A 27010-nucleotide genomic window follows, 5' to 3' on the forward strand; every position below is an offset into this window, starting at 1 on the left:
CATGGTCTTACAACATATGACTCACAGAATTTATTTTGAATTGAAAAAAAAACAAAAGGGGGGGGGGTCAAGAAAACATTAACCAGTATGAGATTAAAGAATATAATCTTTTTAAATGATGCAGACATGATATTAAAGAGAAAGACAAACCATTATTTGCAATAAGTTTTCTATGAACTTTGTCTGAACTCAGGAAAAAAAATGAATCTTTGGAAATAGTGATGTCTGAACTCCACCTTTCAAAATGATGAATTTTATCCTCTGGTACAGTTATGACAAAATACTGTGATAAGTTACAGAAAGGCGAGTTATTTAAGAAGAAACCACAGAAGCAAAACTTAGACACATCACAAGAGTTTCTGCCGAGGGAAGTTTACCTCCCAAGGACTGTAATATAACATCTCCTATCCTGCACTGAATGACAGCATGAAGCTAAGGTACCAGGGGAAAATGAAGGCCTTACTTAGTTTGAGGAGTAACAGTCTCACATGGTTCTCATAGGTGAAATATGAAAACATGATGTGGAGGTGAATGCAAACTCATTGGAAAACTCTAATGAGAGTTAATTATTAACATATTAACATCAGGAAGAGATTCTTCACCGAGAGGGTGGTCTCACACTGGAACAGGCTCCCCAGTGAAGTAGTCACTGCACCAAGCCTGTCTGAATTTAAGAAGAGATCAGACTGTGCACTTAGTCACATGGTCTAAACTTTTGGGCAGACCTGTGCGGTGCCAGGAGTTGGACTTGATGATCCTTATGGGTCCCTTCCAACTCGGGATATTCTATGATTCTATGATTCTATGATTATCAAAAATTAACTGCTACAATGGAGTTTAATGAGTTTTGGTGCTAATGATACCCCACTTATTGAAATCCACAGACAATACCAAGGTGCAAGGCATTGCCAGCATGCTGATCTTGGCAGATGAGAGAAAATGTCAGCCAAAAACTTGGTATGCGATGGGCAGAAATGAAGAAATGCAGTTCAGTAATGACAAGGAGAGGTTTCCATGCTTAAAAAATCGCACTGGTGCAGAATGAGGATGAACAGTCTTGGCAACAATCTGCATAAAAGATCTGGAGCAGATCAGAACTTGAGCAATGCCATTCTGCCACAAAACAGTCAGACATCACTTGGGGAAATAAAAGCAACGTCATCTAGTAAATATAGGAAATGGTTATTTCTTTTCCTTTACCCAGTGCTGGTACAGCCTGAGCTGGAATACTCCAGCTTGGGTTAGTGCACTTCAGGAAAGATGTTCTGGAGAAAGGCCAGTGGGGAAGAATGAGCATGGCCAAGAGATTCAGAAAACATGATGTAAGAGAGAAGGCTGGGGAAATCATTTTGTGTTGGGGGAGGCTCTAAGAAGGGATGTCTATAAGAAAACAACACCGTTTTTGAAGAGGGTGTGTTTCAAAGTTCAGGAGATGTTTCAAAGCTTGCGAAAATCCTATAGTACAGCTACAAGGGGTGGAGGAATGAACAGTAACAGGGAGTAATGCATTTAAACCACAACCACGGAAGAGTATATACTCTGCCTGCCTATATTCATGCCCATGTGCTTGTTTATGGAGGTCACTCAGCCTCCGCTCCTGTCACCTCCTGGGAACAGGCTATGCTGGCAGTAGGTGGTTCTGTCTTGAAGAACAGATAATCGGACCTCTTGAGGTCCCCTTTTCCTTTAATGACACAGTTGTTTCTGAAGCTCTTGAGACTTAAAAGACACTTGAAGAATTTCTGTGATGCCTAACACACCAACACTAAGCTTTGATTTTTTTTTTCTGTTTATTTCTAGAAATGGTAAACCATGTACCAATGACCAAAACTAACAGAGATGACATTTCAGGTATTTCACTGATCACTGAAGACTTCTCTGCAGGAAGAAGTTACTACACCTAGTTTACTCTGTGGTTTCACACTGAACTAGTACTTTCTAATAACAACCTCTGTGGACACAGTAAGTGTTCGGTAAATGTGAGGTAATGTTTGCCACTTTTTCAAATGTTGAAGATGGGCTGTAAAATTATACCTTCCCTTTTTGCGGTACTTTCCTGTGTAAACATATCCATCCCCAAGTTCCAGAATCAAAACTGTTCCTAACTTTAGATTTGAGCTTCAGATTGTGGAAGAGGTTAACTTCTTAAATTTGACTTTCCTAACTCTATATGCTCTTGGCTTTGACTGGCATGATTTAAAGCCTTTCCTACCTTTGGTATACTGATAAATAACACTGACAAAAATATTTGTGTGTTTTTCAGAAACATTATTCAAATACTCTCTAGACATAAAATTTGCAAGATTTTTTTTTTTTTTTGCTTCTTTGAAAGCCACGATATCAGGAATTTGATGCAGATTCTCTATTACCGATGAGAGAAATGATCTCTGAATCCTGTTTCTACAAAGACCAAGACAGAAAAAGATAACTGTGAGATCAGTTCTAGAAAAACAGGTTGAATAAGTATCTACAATTTTAGATATTAATATCCAAATTCACTGAGTTTGCAAAACCAAGCATAAAGAACAGACTCACCCTCACAAGATATTTATTAACTACTGCTTCTGGTCTGGCTGGAAATTCTTAAAAAAAAAAAAAAAAAGTCAATTTGTTGTATTAAATTGCTTCCAGGCAGAACATGGAAGCATGGTTATTTTTAAAATTAAAAAAAAAAAAAAAAAAAAAAAAAAAAAAAAACAGCCAATATATTTTCCTTATGTAGGTTTGGTTCAGATCCTGTCCAAGCTTGTAATTTTATCTACATAATACCACTTTCCCCTTTGTAAGGGATTCTGGTCTATCATGAAAGAAGTCATCATTAACCACCAATATAATGACAGAATATTTTAAAATATTATTTTATGTTTAAGGTCACCCTTCAGCTATTGGTTTCCTAGGATACTTTAAATGATTTTTATTTCCCATTGCCAGTAAAGGAATTTCTCATACGAACTTAATTCCTTGGTTTCTATGTCAGAATCTCCTCTGTTTTTTTCTTTGCAACTGTATGGGATAAGTGTTCCAAATCCCTTCTAAAGAAGCATGATTTGTATTTCTCCACAGAAAGACAACAAATTAAAAATGTAGTTACAGCTAGATGCATTTTGAACTTAGAATATTCAAGTAGTTTTAGTTAAATAACAACAACAAAAAAAACTTTAATAGACTGAAGATTTAATAGATCTGTATAACCTTCACAAAATTTTCCTTTTGCATATTTCATTGTTTATTCTACTAAAAAGAGTCTCGTGCTTTGTTAGCACACAATTTAAAACGATTATGCATTCTTAGCTGGTACAATGCAATACAAAACAGATTGGAATCCCAAAACTCAGCCTAAGCCACAACTGAAAGAGGTTCGACTACTCACACACAATAAATGACGAAGGGTATCTGTGGTGAGAAGAAGTAACCAACGACTAATTAAACACTTGTTTGCAGACTAGACTTTCGAGGCGAGTGAGATTTTTATTTAAGGAACACATGTTAGGCTCAGACCTGCAGAATCTGAATCTTAGATAGCCATCAGGTGTGAGAATATTGCGAAAAATGTCTCTAAAATTTCTAGCCCACACAGTTATGTTAATATTTCTGAGTATCACATTTTCTGTCTCTGAGAGCAGAACCCTGTGGGGATTTAGGTGATTCTGTGCTGAGGCTGCTGCATGCCGCCCTCCAGCCTCTCCTGTGACAGCATCCAGGCTCCTGGGGACAGTCAGCGAGCCAGCTCCACCAGCCTTTGGGTGGGTTCTGCAGGGCTCATTTTTGGCCAGTCAGCTCTCTTCTATCAGGTTTGGGTGATTTCATGGTACTTGACAAGCACACCTCAGGGTAGGCACAACTGTTCATAAAGGAAAATGTTTCCTTCGCGTGTTAGTGAAATGTACACACCAACACACATTTTGAATCAGAACAAGATTGTTAGTGCCTAAAATAAAGCAGAGTATTACATTTGGATATGCTATCTAAAATGTATTGGCATAGCTTCCACTTGCCTCTTTATGTTTTCTTCTAATGTTTTTCTTTTTGTAAAAACAGGTAGAAATTAATACATACAGAAACATCACTGCCACATCACTATGTTTGGTATTGTTGTTTTTCTTTAATTTAATTCTGACATGTCGTCTTCTACACTAGAAGTAGCTACAGGAAAAGCTTGTCAAATTTTCTCCTAGATTATGCACTCATTTTATACACTATGAAATCTCAACATGTTCTTTCCATCATATAACTTCCTTCTAAAAGTTTACGGTGATCAAGTGTGCAGAAGATTTTATACATCATCAGGGTCTCTTAAGCTTTCAAACAACTTTTTTATTATTATTATTATTACTGGTTCATAGAAGAAATTCACAGAACCTATTTTAAAGTAACTCAGCTGTTATAGTCCAGGTCTGTCAAGTAGTACTATTCATATTGTTTTTGTTTTCTGATCTTGCTCTATCCAGCAATATTTTTGACGCATACAAATCCAGATAAATTTGATGAATGTTTCTAGTACTGTCCTTCTTGCCTTTTGCCTTGCAGAAATGTCTTGTTCTTCTTTCTTCAAACCTTTATTTGTTCTACATCCAAGAGAGCTTCTGTGAGGATGTCCCACAGCATCCTCACCTGATCCCAGGAGGCACTGCTGTGACTCAGCCCTCCTGCCCCCAACTTTGCGGTCCCACTCCCTCCCTTGTGCCAGCACTGCTGATCCCACAGACAGCTAGTTTTACTGTCTCTCTCTCACACAGACTTACTGTACCAGTAACAGCTTGTTATTTCTTTATATACACCTGAACCCTCATGGAAATCCAGTAATTAACCAGGGTTAGTCAATGAAGTATTAAATAGCTTGTGATATGAGATAAATTTAAGACAAAGCATACAAAGAAACAGACAATAGTGACCAGCATGACAGCACACAGTTAGTTTAACCATTAAATGAGGGATTTCTGGAGACATCACACCAAGGAAGGATAATGATTAGTTTTGCAAATGTTTATGAGAAGCAATTATAAAGCATGAAGGAAGAATTGAGGAAAGTGTGTGACAGAGTGTTGTGAACTAAATGGAGATTCATTACTTCTGCTGTTGGAAGATGCTACTGCTGCCACAGTTCCCATCCTTCTCCCAGCTAATCAGTGAAATGTTCTTACCAAAGTCTGCCATATCTAAACTGGACAGTGAAACTGGTGACCTCCTTCTAAACCCCAGCCTGGTAACCAGCACTATAAAAGTTACAGCTTCCTCTGGCCCGTTGTCAGTGCTTGCTCATATGAGAGCTCATGTGTCCATCAATGATGAAATCAACCATCTTAGTTTAGACCAAGTGAATGGATTTTGCCGACATTGACTGAAACCAGGTGCTGAAAGCGCACCCACTGCTCTGACAGAAGATCTCAAAAGACGGTAACAACCAGCAGGAAGGAAAAGATGAAGAACTGGAGATGGGGAAGGAGGCAACTTCTTTCAGCAGTCCTGCTAGTTATGAATGGTGTCTGTCCATATGCAATTAAGAAGTACAATAGTTACAGCTTGTTAAGGGTATTAAAAGTGGAATATTAATTTCTTTAAAAATATTTATTTTAATGATTAATTCTAACATTTTACTGTAAATGACAACTCAAATGACTGAGCACTGCTCTGAATTAACCCCCTACTAAGATTTTTCTTTCTCTGCTCATGAATTTTGTTCTTCAGAAAAATCTGTGGTGACTCCCAGATGCCCAAGCTACAGGTTTGGGACCTACCTCTGCTGTTGTCAACAAGAAGCAAAGAAAGATCCTGCATTTGTGCAGGAGTCTGCCAGTCTTGGTAGTTTGTATTTGGGTAGAGCTCTGTGACTCCTCTTTTAGACTTGCATACGATGACCTTCTTTTTGCTTACAGTTCATGTAATGTAGAAGAGAGTGTTTCTGCATTTGACTGCAACAAATCAAACTCTACTATTTACAACATAGCTTTTCTTCTTTTTATCTTTTTTTCCTTAAGAAACATGGAAAAAAATCTTACTGCTTATTGCTGTGAGCTAGTTGTCCTCTATCTACTCTACGCTTGGATATGTGACTGTATTAATACTTTGGTAAGGAATTATTTCTTTAATCATTTAATTTATGATTAAACAGGGCAGTCATGTACATCATTCTGAAAAGTGAAACTTCATAATTTTTGGAGAACTAACTGGGGGGTTGGGGAGTGGTTGTGTTAAACTACCAAAAGCAAGGAAAACAGTTACAGAAGCCACTTCTTCTTGAAATAATACTTACCAGATGAACTGCTGAATGAACATCCTAGAGCAGTATTGTTGAGGACAAGGGGCAATAACCTGGAGTTACAGAATAAAACATTTGTTCTACGGATATTAAAGGAAAAGTCCAAGCAGAGCAATTAGAAGACAGAAGAAATCTAAATTCTGTAGAGGTTTCACAGATGTGATGGTACGTACATAGGGTTTTTTCTTTCAAGAGAGAATCAAATGTGTGCTTGTAGTTTCTTTTTAAATGTTTACATCACCTGAAGAGGAATTATTAAATCTAAAATTATACTTAGATGCATGGGTGCCATTTGAAATTGATGTAGAGCTCAGTGACAAAATACCTATGGAGACCCAATAGAAGTGCCTGATTGGGCTACTCAGCTTTTAAAACCAGATACTGGGGACACTGGAGTCTGGAACAGTTTCCCATTAATTTCACTTGGCATTTCCTGCAAGCAGTACCACCACAAAACATCTTCCTGTTGCTCCAGCAAAAGCAACATAGCGTTTACTGAAAAGGTCTTGTCTATTTTCATCATGCAAATTCTCTGTTCTCCTCTGCCCATGTAGCATTTCACTACTGCCGAGTCCTTTTCCCCTGTCAGTAGAGTATCAGAGCTTGCTGATTTAACTAACTAATCAAAGAGCTTCAGGTGCCAGTGATACTGCACACTAACAACACTCTGAGGGGATGTCAGTGATGTCTGTCTGCTCTGTCCTGAACTCAGAGAAAACAGATACATAAGACCATGCTCATTCTTCAAATACCTTCTACTGAAACAGCAATATCGTTTTATCCTTTCTCTTTGATCTGCTATTGAGTACCACACTTCTTTACCATCACAGATGCACATGCATTGTGACAGTTTATGTGGCAAAACCAGAAAGCATCAGTACAAATGAAGAACAATTCAATCAGCAGACAGCAGTGAAGCCCCTTTGTTTCAGGAAGCAGTGCACACAACAGCCTATGCAGGTACAAACTAATCTTAAACCAGCTCAGGAGCTGTTGATAGGATATCCACACTACTTCTTCAACAAACTTTGCAAATTGCTTCAGACCCTTGTGAAGCACCTGGTGAGCTAGCTAAGCCTACAGCAAGTGGGATGCATCTACTTATCCCCATTACAATAACCATGTACAGCTAGTAAAATGCATTTTTTACTGTGATTTCTTGTTTTCACTGAAATTGTAACACAGATTTGTGTTCTTAAATTAAACCTGTTATCCACTACCAGTTAAAAGGCAAAGACATACTCTACAGGTAAGGGATCATGCTGATTTTCTGTAAAATGTCTCTTACTGCCACCAGGAAAGTCATATACCGCCATTTTCATCTCCAAAAAAACAGATCATCAACCAACATAGCTCAGAAAATAATGGAAATTCTTTCCCAAAGTAGCTGAAGAGGGCAAACAGATGGAAGGAGAAAAATATTAGTTGTGGGTCAGGTCGTGGAGAGTGTCAGAAAAACTATCTAGCTGGACGTTTGTAAATGAATATAAGTGCATGGCAAAGGCTTGGAAAAAAATGAATGCAAAAGGGGCTGATCACTCCAAACCACTCACACGTTTAGACAAAACCAAGAGGAAAGGCAATCATTTAAGTTAAATTGATGTTTGCCCAGAATGGTTACTAGCAATGCTGCAGGAATCTGCAGTATAAGTAACAATAAAAAGCAGGATTAACAAACAATGCATCTTCTTTCAGTGCACCAAAATCCTGTCGTTTCTTTTCTTTGAAGCTTTAACTACTTTGTAGTCAGTGGATTAGAAGACTTGAGGACTTGCATACTTTCCAGACATGCTGAGCCTAATGACAACTTCCTTTACAAAGCAACAGCCTCACAATGAATAAACAAACTTAAAAAGCAAGCTATCCTTCGCACAGAGAACATAGTGACAGATGCTATAAATTAGATGGAATACTCTAAGTAGCATTTCTTTCCTCTGAGCAACCGCACAACGCAGCAGAGAACATCTACAGAAAGATTTATGTACGAAAACCGAAGGGAGTTAGCTTCATATTTTTGCTTTGCTTGCAACGTTCAAAATAATAAAAAGAGGATCTGAAAAATAAATTATCTCGGTCAAAAGTGTGATTAAAGACCTCAGGTGCTGATGGCTTCTAGATGACATTTTCATTGAACACAAAATGTGAATTTCAGGCTTTGAAAAAAATAGCGAAACCGTGAGGAGGACGCAAGTCTTATATACAGAATATCCACATGGCTATCAAGCGAAAGAGAGTACCTATTACCATTCTTCCTTTTTCAATGTCATTCTCATTGGCTAGTGGGTTAAGCCTGTCCGTCTGATTCCTAATTAGTGGTCAAATATATTTCTATGCCAACGACAGTTCTGGAAGCCATTCACACCTTATACAAAGTGCAGTGAGTGTAGAAAAAGATCAGCTTTCCTGCAAAGAATTGGAAGCTAACTAAATAGGACGAATTTGCCTGGTCTGCCAACTGGTCCTTTTCTCCCTGCATCTTGCATTTCTATGCTATTTACAGCAGAAAAGAGATTAAGGAGAAAACACCAATTCCATTACAAACGCTTAACATAATCAAGACACTCCAGGGGAAAAATCTTTCGGTGTCAACCCTTGACCCTAGGATAAACTTCACCACTGAATTGCTTAACCATTTAATTAACGCAAGAAAAACTGGATTAAAGTTTGACCATGCTTGAAGTAGTCTGCGTAGTCAATGCCATTTATTAAAAAACTGTGTGAAGATTCCTTGTATTCAAAGCTGCACAGACTTTTACCAGGTGACCTAAGTACACTTTCCAGAGCTGAATCTCATTTATTAAAGTCAGGAGGGGGCTATAGCTAAATCCCATGCAACTTTAAATTTTACAGCTTTTTGTAGTGAGGCATTTAAAAGTGCTCAGAAGTAACCTGTACTTTACTCATTTCTCCACTAACACTGTACTCTAAGAAATGAGTTGGTTTTTTTCTTTGTAATGTTGGATAGAAGCTTACACACCACAGGGCTTGCAAAATCATAGCACAGAGTTACCATTATGTTTTCGTTCCCAGACACTCTGTTGACAGAAATTATTTATTTTTTAAACACAATGTTCTGCATACTTTGTGAGTCACGTGAGTATTAACTTCAGGTCGAATAAATTCCTATTTAACGCTAAAGGCATGAAACAAGTTAAGTAAACCGCAGTGCGTGTCCTGGAAGTGGAGCACATCGTGCACCGACACTTCCAGGAAACCAACATCCCAGTCTCTGTCCCTTGGTAACTCGGTCGTATTCCGAAGAGAGCCCAGAAAAGACTGAAATAACCTTTTTCAAAAATAAACACCGAAATTAAGCGTGGGCGAACACACACTCTGTTCGCCGTTAAGCGAGTCTAATTAGAGAGAGGAGCACAGATTTAACGACAGCAGCCCTCGAGGATCCGTCGCTGCGACGCCCCCAGCCGCTGGAGCCCCCAGCCGCACTGCCAGCCCACGCTTCCCGCAGCTGGCTGGGACCACCAGCACAAGCCCACTTTCAGGGCAGCACAGAACGAGGAGACATACACAAATGTTGTGTACGCGTCCCCCTGCGGCGCCGGTTTGCGGTCGCGCACTGCCCCCAGGACGTTTCCCCGACGTGGGGTGCCCACGGGTGACGAGCACAGGCAGGAGAAGCAGGAAAGCGCCGCCGTCCGTGGTGCACGGCGTTTCGGGGCTTTTTCTGTGGGAAAAAGGCAGGCAGGGAGGGGAGAGGGAAGAGCTCTGCCTCAGGAGACCCCCCTCCCGAGACCCCGCTGGGGGGAGGATGGGGGGGCAGCCCGCGCAATTTGTTAGCGGTCCCCCCCTTCAAAGGAGCAATAAAGGCGCTAGGAAAAATAAACGCGACGGGAACTGACCCCAAATCCGCGAGCGGTGACACCCTCCCCCCGGAAAACCCCCAGACCTCTAGCTTTCTGCTGACCCTCTCCCTTCACGGTAAGGCAACAAATGGCAAGACCTAGGACCCCGGCGCTGAATAACAGGAAATATAGGCATCTGTCACCTCCCGGGGAGAGGTAAATGGATTAGAGAGAGCAACAAAGGGAAGAAAAGCCCTTTCAAACGTGCAATTGATTAACAAGTCCCCTCTAATCTGCAGCATCACTGTTTTTCCTTAAAGACATCATCGGTCTCCTCCTGCACCTCGGTGCAATTAAGCCAGGGCCGGGAAAGGCGGGGGAGGAAGGCGCTGCTCGCCCGCCCGCCCGGCCAGGACAGCAGGGGAAGGGTTTCCAGCCCGGCATGGAAACGGTGCCTCCTCTCACCTCGCCCTCAGTCCCTAGGCGAAGCGCCCCGGGAAGGAGTTTCTGAGCAAGGTTTATCTGCCGCGAAAGGGGAGAGGGCAATTCTGGAGCGAATGGTTTTAGGAAAGATCAAAGAGCTGAATCCGGCAGCTCCTACCCCCCCCCCAGCGCGTTTCACATCCTGGGGAAAACGAAAAGGGTAAGCCACCCCCCTTTCTGCGTGGAACATCACACGTCTTAGGCGTGCGTGGAAGGAAGGGGGAAAATAATTAAAATATAAGTAAATAAATAAATGAAGAAAAAAATAAAAAGGAAAAAGAAGAAAAAAAAGTTATGCGGCTTCTTTTACAGGAACTCTTACACCATCGCGGCTCTCTAACCCCACACGCTCCCTAAGGTCCCTATAAATCACGGCGCTCGCCTCGGAGGTGCCGGACAAACTGGCAACTGTTCAGCAGCCGCTCTGCCGCTGCCGCGGCGCAAGGTCAGATGTTAATAAGGGCAGCTTATTCAGCCCCCAAAACAATCGCGGAGCTCGCTGAACCGAGTCCTAGCGTTTCCCGAGCCCAAAGGCAGACCTCCTCCGTCCCCGAGGGTCGGCCAGGTACCCAAGGGACATGGGACCTTCCCGAGCTGGGCAACACACAGAAGGAGTCTCTGCTGAGCCTCCGTCGGCTGCAAGCGCGGCGGCTGCCCCTCGCTCATTCGACTTTAAGCCCCCGGCCCCCCCTCCCCCTGGTTCCCGCTGAGGTTCTGGCAACACTCAACGTCCCAAATAATAACACATTATTATAACCGCTCCGAGGGGAGGGCTGGAGGGCGGGCAGACTGAAGGAGGAGGCTCCACTCCCTGCTATCCACCCTCGGCAACAACAAAACCCCGAACTTTTCCTTTGTTTTCTCCCTCTTCCCCCCTCCCACCGACCGCCACCACCCAGCTCCGGTGCGCGGCGGCGGCGGCGGGGGGGGGGGGGGGGGGGGGCACGGAGCGCACACCGCCGCCGGAGCGGGGCCGAGGCGCGGGGATGCACCGGGGGAAGGTGAATTTTTGGCGAGCCCTCCTCGAGAGGGGCCACCGCCGCCCCCCTCGTAAGGAGTCGACATCGGGTTTCCATTTTGCAAAGAACCAAAAAAAAAAAAAGAGAGAGAGAGAGAAGAAAAAGTAGGAGAGAGAGGAGAGGAGAAAAAAAAAAAAAAAAAAGGGAAGGAGAGAAAGAAAGAGGGACACCAAAACAAACTAATCAACACCAAATGGGGATGCTGGCGGCTCCTCCGGTCCCAAACGCACAAGCACGTTCCCCTGGAAGCCCCCCTCCCCTTTTCCCCGCAGACCCCCTTCCCAAAAAGCGGTGGCGGCGGCGTTGTCCCCCACTCCGGCGGTTCTCCCTCTACCCCCCCGGCGCATCCCCTCCTTACCTGCGGCTCGGAGGCGGAGGATGGCTGCGGCCGCCAGCAGGGTGAGGATGCGGCCCGCCGCCCCCCGCCGCCCGGCCGGTCCCGCCGCGGGGACCATGCTGCCCGGAGCGAGCCCGGCTCCCTGCGGGCGGAGCGGTGCCGCCGCGCTGCGCTGCCCTGCGCGGAGAGGTGCGGAGCGGTGCGGTGCGAAGCGGTGCGGTGCGGTGCGGAGCGGGGAGGTGCGCAGCGGGTGTCCCCGGCACCGCCGCCCCGGCTCTGCGCTGCCGCTAGCGGACTGTCCCCGACTGGGGGCGGAGGGAGCCGCGCTCCTCTCCCCTCCTCCTCCCCCTCCTCCTCCTCCTCCTCCTCCTCCGCCTTCCCCAGCATCCCAACGTCACCGGGGACAAATCCGACACAGGGGAGGGGAGAGAGAGGCGCCGAGGGGCGGACGGTCCCTGCGCTCCGGCACCCTCTGCCGGGGGCTGCCCCCTCCTCCGGGCCGGCTCCCGCTGTCCCGAGCCCCCCGGGCAGGGGGAAAGCGCCGCGGCCCTTCCGAGGGGCGAGTGCCGCCGCTCCCAGTCCCCCTGGACGGCCGGAGTTAAGTTTTACTTTCCGTCCCGAGCAGGGAGGAGAGCCCTCTGCCCCCAGTAAGGCTTCAAAACATTTCAGAAAATGATTTATTGCCGGAAATAAGGACGCCGTAAGCGCGATTTGAATATGCTTTCCTAAATCCTTTTTAGTTTATGCTTTCTGCAGTTCAAATAAACCAGCACGCTAAGGTAACGCAGACCCGGGAGCAGGCGTCTGTTAACTGCATCACGAGCTCCAAAAAGGCGCGTCTTAATTTGACGTACTTTTAAAGTTATAAATCAACAGCAAATTTAGTCAGATGTCTTCTTCACAAATACAGTCTTCCCTTTGCTTTAGACTTTGATACTAAGGATGTGATGTCGAGTAATGCTGAATATATGCTCTTAGTATATGTATAAATATATACAAATCTCTTAACAACTTCCCCCCATCAAGCTTTAAATGTACATGTTTCAGTGGTAGCTATTTTACATTAAATTTCTTTATTGCAAACACAAGAAAATGCTACAAAATACTCTTCTCTTCTTGCTTTTGCATCTCGTTTCTTCCCTCTCAGCTCTCCAGTTCCACCTTGAAAATTCTTCTGGCACCTACAGATGACAAAGGAAGGTCCTGATCCCGTTTTGGTAGGAATGTAGGACTGGCTGAATCCAGTCCCTTGCCATCACAACAACACTTTTTGTAATCCCTTTCATAAACAAATGAAACCAAACTTAAGAGTACTGAGGACTTTCTTTCTTAAAAATGATTTCCACCCTTTTGATTAGAAGGCTGCTCCAGACCTTGCCTCTTCAATGCTTAGAAAGCTATTTCCAATCTCCAGTCTAAATTTATTCATGATCAGTTTATATTCCTTGCCTCTCGTGCCACTATTATCTTTTCATTTAAGTATCTTCCCACTTCCCCTTTCTATTGAAATAGAAAGAGAAATACCCCTCAACCTTTATTTTGCTGCACTAAAGCTTAAATTGTCAAATTTCCTCTGGAACGAACTCTGCACTCCTTGATCACCTCCGCCCCCCCCCCCCCCCCCTTCTCTTTTTTGTCTGCACTTTTGGAAATCTGATTGATTTTTTCTAAAGCTCTGCGTATATTAGACATGCTTTCTCTTCCAAAGCACTTGCACTTTCCTTTCAGTGCTAAAAAGGCTAATACGCCCTGATGATTACAGCACCTTTCCGCTTAACAGATATGCTATGATGTGTTAGGAAATCTACATCCTCTGTCTTTAGAGGTTCCAGTATATTCCTTAACAGCAGTGAACTAAATCAAGTGTCAGTCCAGCCTGGCACTCCCCCTTCACCCCTCTTTTTTTTTCTCTTCATATCTCAACTTCTCAAGTTCAGTTCTTTTTGTAAGATCATAGGAACTTTATGTTGGAAAAGTTACACTGCTCCATCTTTTATCAAGAATGGTTCTGTGTCAGCAAAACACACTTAGATGTACATTGATAATCATAGAATTGTTAAAGTTGGAGAGACCTCCATGATCATCTACAGTCCAACCAACAAGGATGTTGCATTGGCCGGGAATCGAACCCGGGCCTCCCGCGTGGCAGGCGAGAATTCTACCACTGAACCACCAATGCATGCTCAAACATACCCTGATGTGTCAAAAACAAAACAAACAAATGAACAAAGAAGCACACAACAACATCCTCTATTTCATATGAGAGATAAATGATGAAGAGCATTCTTCCACCTAATATTTTCAAATTCAAAATTTCTCCTTTCCCTCTCTTCTGCCAGCTCCTCATCCAATTTACAGCCTATGAATCACCTTCATCTTAACCTGTAACTTCTTGTTGGAGCTATATGAGATGTTTAACTCAAGTCCAGATGAATGAGATCTAGTATAAACTTTTCGTTTTGAAAACCGCTTTAAAGGAAGCTATTAGTTCAACTGACATTAGATCTCTTCAGTAAATACATTGTATTGTATACACTTCCATGATATTAACTTATTTTTTCCTCCAAACTGTTCCAAAGCTTTGCAAATTAAAAATAGCCCTGTAGGAGGTATCTGGATGGCTTTTTCCTTACACTTCATAAATATCATCTACAGAGGTGAAGAGACCTGATCTCATGGGAAATGAGCAAGCCTGCACAGCCACGTAAAATGATATGTGAAGCATATGCAGTGCACAAGCTGATGATAACAAAAAGACTATACACTCTTCTGCTCCTCTCTAAAATAAAGCTGCATTTGCCACTGATGGTAAGTAGCCAGGATGTTTCTTACTTCCTAGTTATAGGATACTGCATTCCTTTTGGTAGGTTACATGGATGGGGGGGGCAAATATTAGTAACTAGACCTGCAGTTGAATGCATTCTTTCTCCTTTGCCTTATTCTTTATTCCTGCTCTCATAAAAATAAATAAATAAACTCACAAAATAATTAGGATATTGATACAAATAATTTTTTTGCACTTGGGAACAAATTAGCATTTGATAGAGACTTCATTTGTGAGTGATTGTTATGTTATGTATGAAGGCCAAATTACCAGAACAAGTTAGATACTCGGAATTTGCCTCCTTCGCAGCCACAAAAGATTTTGTCACTGACCACGGAAGCTATCATTTCATATTTCACATTTGCAGGGAGAATCACTTGGCAGAACTGAGATGAAGTCACTAGAGTGAAGAAACCACAGTATGAATTCTTGTTGTGTGTTGTAGAAAGACATGTACAGTGGGAAGAGAAGGATGGACAATTGCACATTTCTTCTGAGTTGGTTCACCCTACTCATGTAAGCCATTAGAGTGCTCGCTTGTGTTCTGTAGCATATGGTCCCAAACTGTTTTGTCACTATTTGACAAAGAAAAAGCTGTGCACGTATTTGTTTGCATGACCATATGGTACGTGCCTGATAGGCGTAGCTGAGAGCAACAGGGAGAGCTGGAGTTTGGCCTGAGCTTGCCTGGAAATCCCTGATAGAGTTTGGATGAATTCCATTTGCCATGTGTGTCTGCTTTCGTAACAAACATAATGAAAACACTTTAAAGAAAATGTAAGTTCTCACGTGGTTTGAGCTTCAAGGACAGTGTTCCCACAGTCATTTTACAAGCTCAAATAAGTTTTAACTGGTGCACTATCTTTATTCAAAAAACTAATTCCACACCTGATCTTTCTATTCCTATGATGTAAGCAGCACAGAAAACATTATTGCAGACATTACTTATATGCTCCATGTTTGCAGGATTAGCTTTTGGCTTTTCTTCTACAATTGTTATTACAACAGTGGAGAAGTATATCCCATAGTATCTGGTTAAAAGGCATAAGAAGTCCAGCTAAATGGCTAGCACATTGACCAAGGTACAGGAAGTCCATGAGACTGGTCACACTGATAAATGTTAGAGAATCACTTAATAAAAAACAATTTTGGAGAAGTCACTCAGAGAACAGTGCTATATATGCTATTCTCACATTCATACCTGCACATTTCTGATATTTTTAATGAAATCAGCAACTATGAAAATTACATCAAAAAATAAGTTAAACACTCAACAGAAAACTTTTTCCTCTTATAGGAACAAAGTAGTATAATTTTTGAACCATGCTTTTAGATCACTATTTATGATGATTTAGATATAAGTTATATTGAGATACATATATGTGTACTAATAGTAAGCCTCAATACATATCTTGAAGAAAATATTTCACCTTTTCCTTTTTTTTTTTTTTTTTTTTTAAAACAGGCACAGAATTCATCTCCCTTCTTGCTGTTGTTTGCACCTCAACACACACAAATGTATCAAACAGTATTGCTACAGAAGCTGGCCCCCCACAGAATAAGCAGATCTGACAAGCATTCATGTAATCATCACTCTCGATAAATGGAGATCATCAAGGGCATTTCTCATCTCTAGAACTAAAAGAAGCATTAACTCAGCTTTTCATTTATTTCATGAGGTAGGATGCACTCACAAAAATAGAGCTGATTTTCCTGACTAGTAAAATCATACCCTCCTGAAGGTCTGAGAAACATATGATGTCTTTAGACTGATGCCTTCTCAATCCCCTCAGTCATAGAAACTGAAAGGAGCAGGAATTTTCATCTCTCTTCTCTATCAGTTATTCCTACAGGTAAAACAATTAGCGAAAGACTTATTAAAGCTTAGAATGTGAATAAGGAACAGGATGTAATTTCTTTTATACGAATTAAGCAATAGCTTGAATGCCTGAATCAATCAATTTAATTTAGAGCTAAACTAATCCTTGAAGTCATTATGATTACACTAAAGAGTGAACTTGGCATTTGGCCTTTCATACCCCCAAAATAAAACAGAGGTTCTTTTTTCATGCAATTGTCATTAGCATTTGATGTAAGCTGTACTGAAATACTTCAATTTATTTTAGTAGTTAATGTCAGCCATCATCCTGGCACTAGAATGCCAGTCCTGTAAATAACATGCAAACAATTAAAATCATAACTATTTAACTTAGATAAATCTCAAAACAATGTCCTTCTTGTTCTGGCTGTCAAGCTGGAACACCAACAATCAGAAATTTGGCAGATTTCAAAGTAAAAAGAAGTTGTCTAAATGTCCTTAATCACCTAAGTTACTTGTTGAGTTCATACAGAACTAGAAGTCCGTTACCCAAAACCTCAGCATATTAAGTACTCAGATATTAAGTACTGCAGTACACGCAAAGCAACACTGAAAATTCATTACTCCAGTCAAGATGATATGAAAACTGTCAGTGGATGTAAACACCACAGAGTGGTACATAAGACGGGATAAAGTACAGTTCAATTTGAAAATAAATCAAAGGTTTCCAAGTAAGCACAAAACTATATATTGTTTTATTTTGAAAGGTCAGCATCTAGACATCAAAATGTCCAAAACTGAACTGAAATGGGAGTTTAAAAATCAGCAACCAAAGGGTACCAACTTCAAAAAAAAGTCTGTTTTTGTTGGGTGGGGGTGGGGAGCTGGGGGAGGCAGTGCTTGGTGGGAGAGGCAGGGGTTTTTTTAGTTGGTTGGTTTTGTTTTCTTTTCTAAAACTAGCCTTAGCTAGAGAAGAGGCTGTCTTCAACATTGGCACACCGGGTTCAGGGCCACATCAAAGAGGGATCAGAATTTGTATGCTGTGTTCCCAAGTGCACTTAAGAGTTCTCCAGATGGGAGACATCTCATTACAAGCTTGTCAAAAGTGCATCAAAGACTGCCTTGGCTTTGAAAAAAAAATAGATGGATATACTCAAGAAAGAGGTAAAATCTGTCAAAAACTAGAAGCAGGCAGCTCTTATTGCTTAGGCCACAAGCACGAATTTTCTTGCAATTCCTGTGCCTTTGCAGTCACAAAGCAGCCCTGAAATGGACAACAAACTTAGTCAAGAGAGCCAAGCTAAATACTCTGCAGTCCTGCACCAGGGATCCATAATGTGGTAAAGTGAAATTCCTCTCCTTCATTCTTCTCTCCCCACACTCAGGGGCACATATGGCATACACACATAAGGGAGCAAGAGCTACCATGGGAAGAACTTCAAAGATAACACACAAAGAGTAATGGGAACATGTTTACAAGTAAAATTCATTCGGTGTTGCTGTGTTCGATGGCACAGAGCAGATGAGTGCTGCTGGCTTTCAGTATATGATCCCAACTGTTTTTCCTTTGGTCTATAACACTTTGAGGAAGACAGTCTGCCACATTTTTCCATTCTCCCAACTACATTCTGAACTTCACACTTGTGAAAAGTAAATTCAGCGTACTGATGAATTTTCAAATGTCTGTGCCTGAGCAAATAGTTTATTCTGTAGCATTCACAGACCATTGTACTTACTGAGTAAGAACCTGAGAGTGACGTGAACTTGAACACAAGCATGAATACAACTGCTTAGCAGATATACACACAAAATTAATGGGCAGCATATATAAAGACTTGGGACTAAAATACACCAAGGAAGATATGATTACAAAGAATTCTACATTTAAAACATTTTAAAGACTAAATAAATCCTTTTCTCCCCAGAGAGATATGTAAAGCCAGTCAGCTGGAATGAAAACATCATCTGGGTCCCAAAGTCCCACATGGGCCACTGAAGTTCTCTTCTATTAAAAAAGCAAGTAAAATTATTTTAAAATACGTTTTTTGTTACATATAATTGCAAGCTTGCACTATGACTGGTTCAGCTGGTTTTGATTTGCAACACTGCTACCCATTTTATACCCATTGTCCTTTTGTTTCACTTTCTCTTGGTCTATGTACCAGTCCCATAAATAAAAACAACAACAACAAAATTGAACAATGGAATATTTCTGCTCACTTAAAGACAATTTCTACCTCTTCTTGTTCCCTTTTACTGGAATCAGAACAATTTGAACAGCTGTTCACTACACAACAATAAAAAGCAGTCTACATTTTTCTTGTCCCTCTTATATAACTTTTGTTGTTACTAAAGTGAAGTTTTAAATAAGTAATCATCCTGTCTCATCTATACAGTTATGGTCTTCAAATTCTACAAACAGAAAGAAGTTATCTAAGCATATATTTCCCTTCATTAAGGGAAATTTCCCTTCATTTCCCTTCATTTTTCCCTTCATTATCACCCCTTTGACATTCTGTGCCTTTCATTCACAAAAGAGACATGACAGGATTGGAGATTAACAATAATTAGGAAAAAAAAAAAAGATTCCTACTTAGTCTTAGGTTTAAACTGCAAGCTCAGTCTGATCCACCAAGGAAGACAGGAAATTGCATCAGCCCAGGAATACATTAAATAGTTCTCCTGAATGAAAAAGTCTTATCTCCCTATATTTCACAGGTAGAAGAAAAGGGACTGAAGGAAAGTATGTTGTTTCGCCCTTTAGGGAAACAGATTTTTTATACCTGGTCAGCTACTTTGGTGGCATCATATCCATTTCACATCGGGGATTCTAAGAACATGCATCCTGGTTTGAGTTCCATTTATGCAACCAAATTTCCACATACTGGAGTCAAATCCTCTGATCTGGGATCAGTCTGCTTTCTTCACTTCGAGCAAAGACTCAAGGATGGATTATTAGATCAGTCACTACTGTTTTCCCATAACAGCTGTAACATCACCAATATATAGGAACAAAAGTGGGTTTTCTATCCTATTTTATTGTTCAGAAACTGCTGAGCCTAAGGTTTTGATGGAGGTTTACCTGACTCGTGTAATATCAGCTGCAGTGCTACACAAGTGTTTACCTGCCTCTCATGAGAACCTTTTAAATGAACGTTCCTTGACATCTTTCTTTCCCAAGCTACCATAACAGCAGCAGCAGCAGTTAACTTCTTACAACAAATCTGTAATTAAATTAAATAGCACAGTTAAATTAGACTCAGATGCTCTGAGCTATTGCATAGACTTGATGATATCTCTGAGGCACCAGTACCGTTTTTGTGGAGAAGAGTTCATCTAAAAGGCCTCAGCATATGCCAGTCGTTGCCTTGTGCAACAGCTAACATTATGCAATGCTGGACCAACAAAAGTCAGACCCTGAGCAAAACTGTCCTTTGTCAGGTTCTCAGCAAGCACAGGCCAGCATGCGGTGCCAGGAATCAACCCAACTAAGAAAAATAGGAAGCGGAGGAACAGAACAGCTCATTTCCAACTCAGAGTTGAAGCCCTCTGGGAACATCAAGGATAACTGGGGAAAGTCTGAACAGCACTTTTACTGTCTGTAAGTTAAGGATAATAGGAAAAATAAAGACAATGCAAGATAATATTATTTCTGTGTGTGGTTGTTTCTGAAGTACTTAATATTTATAGCAGTTAAGTCAGATGAGAAGGCATAGACTGATTAAGCAGAAAAGCCCCTGTGTTAGTCTGTAATGTAAAACACATGAAGGTGGTCTATTTAAACTTCACATTTCTACACTTGTATAGCTTTTAATTCTACAGGAAGAGGGGAGAGACAGCATAGAAAATAGTACTTTTGAAAGGGTATAAAAGGAACCAGCAGACTTTTGTTACATAGTGACTTACAGTGCACAGGGCTGCTCATGTGAAAAAGAACGTGAATAGAGCAAACAGCTTCTGAGACACACATGGCCCTAGAAATAAAACTAACCAAACAAATGTATATGGGAGGAATGACTGAAACATAAGAAATAATTTATTCCATTGTAAAATGGGGGGAGGAATGGATTTTCTTTTAATGTATATTGGGTATGCATACATTTTAATACTGATGTACCACACACATAATTTTATACCAATGTGTATATATTATTGAAGTGTTGGAAGAACATTACAAGATTTTCTATTGCAACCAACCACCCATTATAAATCTACAATTTTGCAAGCCTCCCCCTCCCCCCCCCACCCCCCCTTTTTTTATATATGTATTCTTTGGAAGCAATGCAGAAATTCACTAAAGTAAAATAAAGGAAACAATAATGTAGTAAAGAGAAGAAGACTTGAAATGGAGTTCTGCACACATCCATTATATTTCCAGTTTCTGTTTATATTTGGAATTTCACAAAGTTATCTATTCATTTATTTACAACAATAAAAATCCAACAATTTAGGCAATATACATATATATTCCTCAGATACAACAATACTGAGTTGATGCTACTGTTGGAAATGCAATATTTGCTCTTTGTTTTTAGTTTTTACCTTTAGGATGTTAAATAACAGAAAAGAAACAACTGTTGGTAAGAATCCCAGGCCAAAGACTATTTAAAACTTTATCTCTTTAGCATTGATAGTAATAACAACAAGACTATGATGTTTAAGACTTTCAAGTCAGCCTTCCTACCACCTACAATAAACTCCATGGGGTTTGTTTTGTTTACTTAGTTGTAAAAAAGGTCAAGCTGACTTCTAGGACTACTGGAAACCATAGCATTTTCAACTTTCATTAGCATTAGTGGGAATTACATACCTGTATGCTGGTAGGATAAACTCCAAAAGAATCCACTTTTTAAAATGAAAAAGCAGACTTAAAGACAGATTTCTATCAGTGCATTTTACATGACTATGCAAGGATTTTGATTTGATCCACACTCAACAGGGGTGCCTGTTATTGAAACCATGTGGTATCTGCTTGGTATGTAGGGTATATAATACTGCTGCTGTCAGCATTTGCTTTAAAATCTGATGCAATATATTATAAAGAAGATTTGAACAATCATAACTAAAATTTGTTGGGAAGACTTGAAACAAAGGAATGAATAAAGTTCAAAACTTATGGAAACAATAAAATCTGAAACGTTATAAAAAGAAACTTAGTATCCACATGGGAACTATTCTACAACCTTCTTGGCAAATTTTAATCAGACATGCCTAACAAAAGTAATGTAACTAACTTCTATATAAACAAAAACATGCATACCTTCCAACAAAGGGATTAAACATTACAGTTAACATTTTTTAGGACTACCATATATAGGAAAACTTGGTGCAATTGATGGCACTGAGCTTTTAGAAAAATGCATAGCCAATTAGCAGAATAATTTCCAATATGTATCTGCTTATCGGGTCATCTTTCACGATTTTCCAACACGAAGACTATATTTACATTAGCACTCATGACATAATACTATCAGTTTTATTCCATCTAGATTTATTCTGTCTTATTAAACCATGCTTTAAACTTTTCTGTCTAAAACACATACACTGATAATCACAACATACAGAACAGCCTGTAATATTTAAACTTACCTAAACATTTTTGCTATCAATAAACATGCATGTTACAACAATTTGGTACTTAGACAGGTCTGCCAGAAGTTGTGGAGGAGTTCAGATCAAACAATGGTTTCCCAAAGTGATCTAAAGCTTTACTGTAAACTACATAGCACACATTCTGAGGAAATAAGACTTGAAAGTAGAGATTTGTCTTATAATAAATATTTTGTACTACATAATCTACAGCTTCAGAGGTTTTCAAAATCTTATGGAAACAAACATATGCAACCTTAAGTTAAAGAACCTGTGTTAGCTACTTTTAGAGGTGAAGAAACTAAACCCATGGGGACATTGACCAAAGTTTTATAGAAATTGTGAGAGTATAAGAAATAAAACCTGCACCTCAGATCAGGATACAAAAATTCAGAAAACTTTTTCTTCAGTCTGTGCTTCAAGAAGACTAGCTTCATCTTTATGAAAATTCTTCATTCTCTATTTAAGCAGTGAAGCCTTCTCTGCTAAACTTGATCTGCGTTAGTTCTAACATCCTGAGAGCTACAGTAATTGTTGAATACATGGGAAAAGAAATTTTAAAAAAAAAAAAAAGTAAATATTTGACTCTGCACAATTTCAGTTTGTGCTTTCAGGTCATATTTCTAACCCTACAACTTGTAACAATAGTTACCCACTACAGAATAATGGAGTTATTGCAAAACACTAAAGCAAAGACAACTCGGAGAAATTCTTACTCTGCTTTCAAGAGATGTAAGACTTTGTCTTGCACTGAGATTTATCACATGTAGTGGCCTTCTGGATGGCAGCACTGAATACAGGTCTTACATTGCATATAAAGTTTTATTCCTTTGTACTATCAGCACAGAGCAACACCACCTCTGCCAGAGCCATGAGAAAGTCTTCGGAAAGCATTGTGTACCGCCTAAGATGACCTTGTGATTCTCCTGTTGAAACTCAGACTTTTAAGAACCACTGATGTAATTGTCTCTCAGCAACAAGGGTGATGAAGGTAAAGGCCTTGTTTCTCTGCTGATAAATTAAATAATATAAATTAAAATCTATCAGTGAGTATATTTACCAGATGCAAAGAGATTTAAAGAGTGATATGGAAGCATGAGAGTGCATCTTACTAGACAGCATATGTCACCTCCAAAGATAGAAAGAACTACAAAAAAAAAAAAAAAAAGATAGTTTGGATAGTAAAATGTATTCTGAATTATTTACTGTGACAATAAGGCAAGAAATAACACTAGCACTACAGGATTTGACCATTAAAGTAGTCTGGTGTCTGTTGGTTCCTTTTCCATGTTCAAGACCATCAAGATCATAAGAAACAGAATGAATGGCCTTAATGGAGGTAAAGCCCTCTTTCTTAAAGTTTTTCAATAACTTGCTGTAGGCAGCAATCTAAGAACAAGTTCCTGGCCCAGACAGACCTCAGTCTGATCCAGTATTGTTAGTCTTTTATTAATTGTATTCAGTGGAAGTTTTCTAGTAACTTTCTAGTAGCAGCAAAATTAGACTCTGCCACCAGCGATTGAGATGTACTATGATTCTATGAAGCAAAATCAAGAATGGTTTGGATTGGAAGGGACCTTAAAGATCATCTAATTACAAACCCCCCACCATGGGCAGCGACACCGCTCACTAGACCAGGTTGCTCAAAGCCCCATCCAACCTGGCCTTGAACACTTCCAGGAACGGCCTTTTGAGATGCTTCCCAAAATCATCTTTCTTTAAACAGCAAGATTGGTACAATTATTAATACATAAAGAAAAATATGAAAAAGTTCATGACTACAATGAAATGTCATATACTACCACAATAGACAAACGTTTTTCAGTGTCACAAGAAATGGAGTATCCAGATTTGATTATGAATACAACAGAGTTTAGACTGAACTGAGGATGTAGAAAATGCAAATTTAATTTCTTTTACTATTATAAGTCATGTTCAGTATTACTTTTCAGAGTATAGATTTCACTGCAAATCATGAAAAACAGACTTGGTTTTTTGAAGGGACGTGTTAGTATTAACCAAGGGTGAAGGTTCTGGTGATGCTATGTTGAACTGTTCTGCTGGCAGAAGAAAAAATGCATCTGAACTTTACTTGTGTCACCCTATCTATCCTACTGATTGGCATGCACTTATTTCCTCTTCTATTTGGGTTCAATGTAGCTACGTGTAATTGTCAAAACTTCCATATAACTGTACAGAAATGTACACAAAAGGAATAAATCAAAGTAGAAAACTCAAATATTTTGCTCAATTTTATCAATGACCAAACTTCAATTTCAGTTTTCAATTCTCTCCATCTTTATAGAATACTGATTAATTTTATAAGAGAAAAAGATTGTTTATTAAAAAGTAACGATGAAGCGACAGTACAAAAACATCAATGTATTGATAGCAAACTCAAATGTTCTTTATTCAGTGCCTCATTCTTAGCCTAAAAAGCCAGCTTCCAAAGCAAAAAAGGAACAAAAAATTGGGGGGATTTTGGACTTTGTCCTAACAAATGTTTCTCCCACCTACTGTATATCTATGCTACTTGTGTAATATAGTGGGTATTTATTCTTATGTTAGATAGATAAATGTCAACATTAGAGCACAAGGTTTATTAAAAAGAGATGTTGTAGGGGTTATATTTATCACAAAGCTCAGAACCATCAGACATGGTAACAGAACACATAGGTCATGTAGAATATAGCAGCAACTTTCTGGTCTTTTTGAAAACTGCTTAACACACCACTATACAGTCGTATAGCTGTCCAATTTGCTCTTGATGTAAGGCAACACATGCAAAAGTAGTCACTGAATTTAAAGATACAGCTTTCATAAGTAACCATTACTATCCAGAACCACAACTCAGTCAAACACCACAAAGAAAATTTGTACAATGTGAACAGAATACTCCTAAAAGATTGAAAACTTACCTCATCTCAGTTGTCAGTTCTGCACCAGTAGCACACATCTCCTCATTTGTTTGCTATGAGGGACCTACACCTTCAGTTTTATCCCTAATACAAAACACTTACTGTTTCAATACATCATTCCTTATATCCCAGCTCTCAGTATTCCTTTGTCATTTCTGTTGACCACAGTAAGCCACTTAGGGATAAGTATTCTATCCATAGGAGGACAAAATTTGAGATCCACTTAGGGATAAGTATTCTGCCTACAGGAGGACAAAATCCAAATTCAGAGTCTATCAGGTATTTCAGAATACTAGTTTGATGAGTCTGAGCAATGAGTCCTTACAGAAGAGTCCAGTCCAGTCAGATGGATTCTGTGAGTGCAGTGAACTGGTCAAGTCTTAAACTTCCATATACTCCCAGTACTCCACACTCACAGGTACTCTACCTTCCCAAACACTACAAACCAAATACAAATCCTATATAAGTGTGGAAGTTAGTATTAGGCATCTACCAATGTGATCTGTACAAATCTCAATGCTGCCTTAATTTCATTTTTATCATTACAGATCATCTTTCAATGCAGGGACTTCAGAAGTTTGGGTGGTGGTGGTTCTTTGTTTTGTTGTTGGTGGTTTATTTTTATTTTTTTAAAATCACAAGCATTGGGAAGAAATTACAATTGAAGCCACAGTTTGAGTATAAATAATGACTCAAACAACTGTTTTTTATTTTCATTTTTGTTTTCACTGACTGAGAATGTAAATTGAACTTTAGTGCTATTGTGCTTTGTTCTCCCTCTCTGTGAAAATGTGTTCTGCATTAAAGTGCATGGATAAACTAGAACAGCTCCAAATATCACCCTTCAGCTTTTGTATAACACAAGAGCAAAGAAAAGATAGAGAATGTGGTTTTATGACCAACAGATGGTGTAATTGGTATCATAGATGTTTTTATGTCAGGGGGTCGTAGGTTCATTCTCCATCTGGAGCCTTCTCAGATCTGCTGTATAGCTAAATGATTAAAGAAGCCATATTGGGTCAAAAACACAATCACCTGCCTGAGGGTAAATGTATTGCTTTCTTGATCTTGCTGTTATACTACAGTTGCCTTCCATAATACCATTCTCAAGTCAATCAATGCAGCAGTTAGTATGAACAGGATTCAACAAAATACTCAATATCAACTTGTTCATACCCTTCAAGACTCCAAATAATGTTTGACAAACCTCACAAAAATCTGTTTTTGCCTACCCGAGCTATTTAACTTTGGCTGTTAAATAATAGGCCAAAACCCAGGGAAAAGGAGAAAAGTTTGCTGGACAGACCTTTAGAAATTCAGTTCTGATCAGTAGGCCAAGCTAGCTCACATGATCCAGTCAGAATTAGAGACTTGTGTTTTCTGATGGTAAAAAGCACCATTAATACTCAATACAGTTGTTTTAGCTACAGTTTCCCAATTAGGATCAGAATATCCACAAAAATGCTCTAACCATAACATAAAAGGGTCATATACAGTGTACTTGTCTAAAAGGGTGTCAGACAAAAAACAATAATTGGTACACATGATGTGGTCACCAGTTTACTTTTCTTATAGGGGTATTAGCAGCAGTAAGCGCATAAAATGAGTGAAACCACAACTTTAACACAAACCAATACATTCGATTCCCTGATATATTATTTCTACATCTTAGTTTTATCCTTACGCAATGCACCAAACTTGACTGGGATACCTCATGATTTGACTACGCTCTACAGTAATACTGATGCCAGAAAGCTTACCTGGCTAACACTGAAAATAAGTAAAATGTCTCTGTCTAACACTCATGCAAATTAACGTATTTTCTCACCATTCCACTGCAAAACATGCTGTTACACTTCACAAACTCTGGAGTAAAGCAATCCTATGCCAGACAGAAACAGTGGTCCAGCATATGAACATTAAAGATAACAATACTTGTACAAATGGTAAGTTTTCCTCTATTAT

At 39.9% G+C, this 27010-nt stretch overlaps 1 protein-coding gene and 1 non-coding gene across 2 annotated transcripts in view; both read right to left on the reverse strand.

Annotated features, from left to right (window-relative positions):
• The window catches only part of ROR2 (receptor tyrosine kinase like orphan receptor 2), a 151335-nt gene extending 139139 nt beyond the window's left edge, over positions 1-12196 (reverse strand). The window contains exon 1 of the mRNA XM_035569352.2: positions 11917-12196. Coding sequence (XP_035425245.1) covers positions 11917-12013 — 97 coding nt within the window. The 5' untranslated portion in view covers positions 12014-12196. The remainder of the gene's footprint in view (positions 1-11916) is intronic.
• Positions 12197-14003: 1807 nt separating this feature from the next.
• TRNAG-GCC (transfer RNA glycine (anticodon GCC)) lies at positions 14004-14074 on the reverse strand. Its single transcript has one exon. It is a non-coding gene; the product is annotated as a tRNA-Gly (tRNA).
• Between the last annotated feature and the right edge of the window lie 12936 nt (positions 14075-27010).

Source organism: Cygnus atratus, chromosome Z (assembly GCF_013377495.2).
Source record: "Cygnus atratus isolate AKBS03 ecotype Queensland, Australia chromosome Z, CAtr_DNAZoo_HiC_assembly, whole genome shotgun sequence".
In the NCBI taxonomy this organism is placed as follows: Eukaryota; Metazoa; Chordata; class Aves; order Anseriformes; family Anatidae; genus Cygnus; species Cygnus atratus.